The 6,058-nt window shown below is 40.2% G+C and overlaps 1 protein-coding gene across 1 annotated transcript in view; it reads right to left on the minus strand.

Moving 5' to 3' along the window:
* Positions 1 to 1,070: 1,070 nt before the first annotated feature.
* LOC104943965 (methionine synthase reductase-like) overlaps positions 1,071 to 6,058 on the minus strand; it is an 11,390-nt gene continuing 6,402 nt past the window's right edge. The window contains exons 2-3 of the mRNA XM_010769433.1: positions 4,911 to 5,123; positions 1,071 to 2,868 (exon numbers count right to left, since the gene is read on the minus strand). Of these exons, the coding sequence (XP_010767735.1) occupies positions 2,724 to 2,868; positions 4,911 to 5,123 (358 nt within the window). The 3' untranslated portion in view covers positions 1,071 to 2,723. The remainder of the gene's footprint in view (positions 2,869 to 4,910; positions 5,124 to 6,058) is intronic.

Here is a 6,058-nt window from a genome sequence, read left to right on the forward strand (position 1 = left end):
TAGCCTTGTCATTTTTATTAGCCTTAACATGAAGTAACCCAAAATGTTAAACAGTAAGAGTAGTAGGCCTAGTCATATTTCGTGAACCCTTTGAAGAGTACTGTCACACCAGTGTGATCATTCTATAATAAACCGTTTAAGCCCGGATGCCCCCGGGGAGACATGCTAACGCTAACGCTACATTAGCATCGGCGATCTTTTCTACTTCTGCACAAATGGTTAACATTGAACATTAAAAAGATCAGGCAGTTCAGGGAGAATCGAAGGAAGGCAGGCAGGCAGCTTTGCATGACATTCTTCTGGACGTGTTTCATTGTGGTGAGGGTCAGGGTGAGAGGGTGATAGTGAGGGTAGTCAATCCCTTTTTTGGCAAGACAGTAGTGACGGCCATCTTGGTGACGTGTGTTGTTGTGCGAGACCAGAGATGTAGTTCATTGAGCGGTTTCACACAAAAAGTCTTACTTCAAAGTTTTACGGCAGTTTTTACTTGCAAAATTATCTTTTAAATTGACAAACATCATATGTGTAATTCGTGGCACAATTCAAACGGGATCGAAAGATAACTTTTCTCTCGCCATTGACTTCAATACATTATTTTTCCTAAATAAGGTCCCATGGAGGTCCACCGGAAGGGGAGGGACTTCGCCTCTCTATACTTCACTCGCGTTTATGTCCATATCGATCAGTTCCAGCTCTCCTGATCGGCCTTTCTGGAGAGCACCGATCAAACTAGTAAGAATATAAAAAGAATATCGGCCGTTAATGATCGGGGGCCAATCGATCGGAGCATCCCTAATTATTACCGGACATTTTGACCAGCAGGTTTTTAATTTACCGGTTTTTAATACATTTTACCAGCTAAAAACCGGTAATTACCGGCTAACGGAAACCCTGGTGTGTGTGTGTGTGTGTGTGTGTGTGTGTGTGTGTGTGTGTGTGTGTGTGTGTGTGTGTGTGATATAACATCTGTTTCACTGAAAGATGTTTTATGTACAGAGGACTGACTGAAGCTGTCCTAAAACATGTATAAATGAAAGAAACAAACATATAAAATAATCTCACGCCGTCTCTCAAGAGTTTCATTTTTATTAACTTTCATAACCTAAAATATCCTCAGGAGAAAAATCCATATACAGGCATCGATTGGCATATAAATGTGCAAACACAGAACCTGAAGCAGAGGAAACAGAAGATATAATACACTTTTCACTTTCTACCAGGTTTTAAAAACTAGAAGCTTTTGATACATCCTGGAAACATCTGCTGTCCAAAGCAACATGCACAGAGAGCGTGTTTGCATTAACGTGATTCAAGGCGTAAATATATCCTTATCAAACTTCATGATACAGATCGTCAGTGAACTAAAGGTTACTGATATCATTTATGTCAAGATCGCTGTTTTTGTTTCAGACAAAAATAAAATGGACGATCTGTGACGTGTGTGTGAAACACTGAAAGCTCACAGGACATCTCCTAATGAACAGCAGAGAGAGAAAATAACCACACATCTCCATTTGATCAGACACCACCACAGAGAGAATGAAAGCTGAACACCATCAGAGAAACCTGCTTCATCTCCGTCCTTCTTCCTTTAGTCCCGCTGTAAATAAACACATCTACTACGGAAGAGGATGAGGGCCAAATGTGAAACTGCATCTGAGACACTACAGGCAAAGACATGTACAAAGCACTTTGTTGCTTCCCATGCCTCGTCTTCCTTCAGACGAGTGGAAAGAGAACGTCTCAAATCCACATTTAGGAGTTTATTTCTCTAACTCTGTCTGCAGATTTCTCCTAAACTCCCCTTATATAATGCCTCATTTGCATATTTAAACATAACCTGTCAGAAAACTTGTAATATAAAAGATAGTTTTGTTAATGTCAGTAATGAAGGTGGGAAGTTTCATGTTGATATCTGTGTGTTAAATATGTGACCCCATCCACCTGCAGAGTGTAAAACAGGTAGGAGTTTTATTCACTTTTAAGAAGTTTTTTTAAGAAGACATTATTAAGACTTTTTAAACTGTTTTTTCTCCTAAGAATAATCAATTCCTCGTTTCTTTCTTGAGCTATTTTGACTTTTTTTATAATGATACATGTGAGGATTGGCTATAAAATGGGACTGTTTGTAGGATTAAAATCTGTCTTAATTACCTCGAAAATAGGTCAAAAAGTACAACAGAATTGTGGTTAAAACAAAAACCAATCCGACCAACTTTTGGATTGAGATACAATTTTCAAATCATGATTTATGTGTTCTTTAAAATGAAAGAATTGACCCTGAATCCCTTCAGAGGTAACCTGTGGAAGCGTGTTGCAGAAAAAGAAAACCACTTCCTGATTGACTATCAAGGCTTTCCTGTGTGTGATGACTTCAGGGTGTTGTGTTTTTTTTTATCGAGGTCGGAGCGCTGCCAGTCTCATCACAAAGTAAAATGTTTTCCCCAGACAGGATGAGCGGAGGAGTCTGCACTAAAAGCATTTTCACACTGCAGGACCAATCTGCTGCAGTATTGCTGTGACCCAGAATCCTTTCTGTTCAAACAGCAAAGCCCCCGATGATGCAGTGAACCAAAACCCCAGGGTCGGCCGTGGGGGTGTAAACTACCTCCAGCATCCACGATTTTACGGTTATGAAGGTTACAGCTGAGCATGCTTTTTTTTTTCTCTTCCAAAAGGTGTTAAAAGGACCAGTGGCTGCAGCAACATGTCCTCATCTGTGCTCAGCCCCAGATGTCCTGCAGGTAGCGTTTCTCCTCCCTCAGAAGGGCCACAGTCTTCATGGCGTCCAGCTGATCCACCTGCAGCTCCGCTCTGATCGCGTCCAGCAGCGCGTCGTTCATGTCTTTAGCCATGTTCTTAGCATCTCTGAGGGAGAAGAAAGGGAGAGTAAGTCAGAGGAAAGGTGGTGTAATCCATAGAAATGGTTTTAGGGCAGTCCTACATGTTTCTAAGATGGTGTTATTGGAAGTAATAATTACATTTTACTGAAAATAAGCTGTTAAAAACTCTACAAAATGATATCCTAAACATAAAAGAAAATCTATTCAGTTTTTTAACTATAAGATAAGAAAGGACAGGTAATAGAAATACAATATAACAACAATATAATTAAGTACAACAATACATCTAAACTATATTGTATATAGCTACAGAACAAAGTGAATTTCAGGCAAATCTTTGACATCAAAACACGGACATTAAACGCTAAAAATTGAATGAGGGAGATAAGCCAAGTTTATAACCACAACACACGTTTAACTTCACGGCCATTCATACACCGCTTTCCAACCTTGTATTTCATATGTATATAGACGTAAACACTTGGGAGATATTATACCTGGCCCTAACAATAATTAAACTCTCTGTAAAAACTGAAGCTAAACCAAAACGCACTCTAAAAACATCCAGCTGAAACGAGAATAAAAACAAGACACTATAACAACAATATAATTAGGTACAACAATACATATAAACTATAATGTATACCGGTACAGAAAAAAGTGAATTTCAGTCCAATCTTTTGACATTGAAACAGAAATTAAACGCCAATTGCTGCTGGAATGAAGGAGACACACTTTTAACTTCAAGGCCTTTCAAACACCGCTTTCCAACCTTGTATTTCATATGTGTATATATAGTATTATAAAACGGACAAGTCAAATCAAGCAATCTGATTGGTTCTTAGCCGTGATATACTGAGCGTATACCACGGCCTGTCGTGAGCTATTGCTTAAGTATTACACTTGGGAGATATTATACCTGGTCCTAAGAACAATTAAACTTTCTGTAAAAACTGAAGCTAAACTAAAACACACTCTAAAAACATCCGGCTAACACGAGAATAAACTCAAGAAATCAAGACTAAAACAGAACAACTTGTGAAACTGTGACTCCTGATCTGTTCAAACCCTGCTCTGTGCACAGTGGAAACCTATATTTAGTAAAAGCAGCTTCCAGGAGATCCTCCTGAAGGAAACTGCTGTGTCTGAGTCTTGCTGCTGCAGCATATTGAAGAGATTCATCATCTAGAGCACCTCAAGTGATTTTTACTACTCTGAGGAATTCACACAGGACTGAAGCTTCAAAGATCGTTTACTCAAAGGTGAGCGTGATGAGAAACTCTCACACTGAGATTTAGCTTGTATTGACAGGAACAATATGTAGCGCATACAAACACTGTCCGACATGTTGCATCAGTTTGAGGAGTTAGAGAGGTGATGTGAGCAGACAACTCACAACATCACTTCAGCAGTTTCTTTTTTTTTTATCGAATAAGTGCCTTCCTCCCAAGCAAAACGAGTCATTCATGTAGTCGTTATTTAGCACCGGATACAGCTCAGAGTTCACAAAGTCTGTTTTTTAGGAGCGTGTTTAGTTTAGTTTGTGACTTTCTGTTAAAGTAAGGCTCATTAATATTCACATTGTTGACATTGGAGTGACATTCGAAAGCTGTCTTTTCATTGTGTTTGAAGACTTCTGCGTGGATTTGTGCGCAGTTGCATTTAAATGTAGCTACACTAATATTATAAGGAGAGTTATTATATTCCAGCGGTGGATGCGTAGGATTGTTCCAGGCTCATGTGATCCAAACATAAGTGTTGTAAAGTCCAAAAGTCAACATTTATTTAAAAAAGTAAAATTGCTTTCATTTTTAAAACATGTTTTTATCCAAGCAGACATCCGGCTTCGATCCATAGTTGTTGGCGGTTAACCTTAAAATATTTTTACCGCGCTTAAAAGTTCGCTTATTCGCGAATTCAACTTAACAAATAAAGTGGATTTAATTAAATAAAACCAACAAACTTTATCATGTGAATCCGTCGGATCAAACTGTGAAGACCCATTTATTTATTTACCGCAAATGAATCGAGAATAAAATATATTTAAATGTGAATGTTGAGTCTTACCCGCAGACATAGAGGAAGCCCTTCTGTTTGAGCAGGATGTCGGTGACGTGTTTTCTGTTTCTCAGCAGGTTGTGCTGCACGTATCTGGGCGGTGCTGCGGAGGTGAAGCCCTCTTCCTCCTCTCCCTCCTCCTCTTCCTCCGGATCATCTCTGGAGAAACACACCTTCAAATGGCTCAGTGCTCCGCTGGAAACAAAGCCCTCCAACTCCTCTCTGAGACAAGGATGACAGAGACACATTATTTTAGCTCATTGTTAGTCCAAGTTATTCGGGAAATCTTCTTCCTGATTTGAGGAAAGGTTTCTCTCCAAAGCTAGAAGAGAAAAGAGCTTTGAGGGATAGATAGAGGATTTAATGGAGAATATACAGTAGTGTAATGCCAATAAGTACATTTACTCAAGTATTATACTTAAAGTGGACCTATCATGCTATATTTGAATAATATATTGTAGGGCCATACCTATATAAAACATGTCTGTGAAGGTTTTTTTTCAAAATACCAAACAGATCATGCATTTTAGCCATGCCTCATTTCACTCTATTTGCTCTATTCCAGCCCAGTCTTCACAAGGGCTGATTCTGTGGCAAAAGAGCTGCAACTGACCACGCCCCCCTGCAAAGGAGGGGGGCGAGGCACGAGCGTCATGTTACCATGCTGTTACCATGCTGTTACCATGCTGTTACCATGCTGTTACCATGCTGTTACCATGCTGTCACCATGCTGTCACCATACTGTTACCATGCTGTTACCATGCTGTTACCATGCTGTTACCATACTGTTACCATGCTGTCACCATGCTGTCACCATGCTGTTACCATGCTGTTACCATGCTGTTACCATGCTGTTACCATACTGTTACCATGCTGTCACCATGCTGTTACCATGCTGTTACCATGCTGTTACCATGCTGTCACCATGCTGTCACCATGCTGTTACCATGCCACGCAACCTCTCATTCCCCTGATAGGTGGAGAGTTGCCCATATAGGCAGAGCACCCCGTTTCTGACGTCAGAACAATTTCAAATCTGTATCAGTCTGTATCAGATCCGTTGCAGCCCCGTTTTTAGAGATTTGGGCATACTTGCCAACCCTCCCGATTTTCGCGGGAGACTCCCGATTTCACTGCCCTCTCCCGGTTTCCTCCCG

This window comes from Notothenia coriiceps, unplaced genomic scaffold (genome assembly GCF_000735185.1).
Source record: "Notothenia coriiceps isolate Sejong01 unplaced genomic scaffold, NC01 NC01_scaffold00007274, whole genome shotgun sequence".
NCBI classification, from domain to species: domain Eukaryota; kingdom Metazoa; phylum Chordata; class Actinopteri; order Perciformes; family Nototheniidae; genus Notothenia; species Notothenia coriiceps.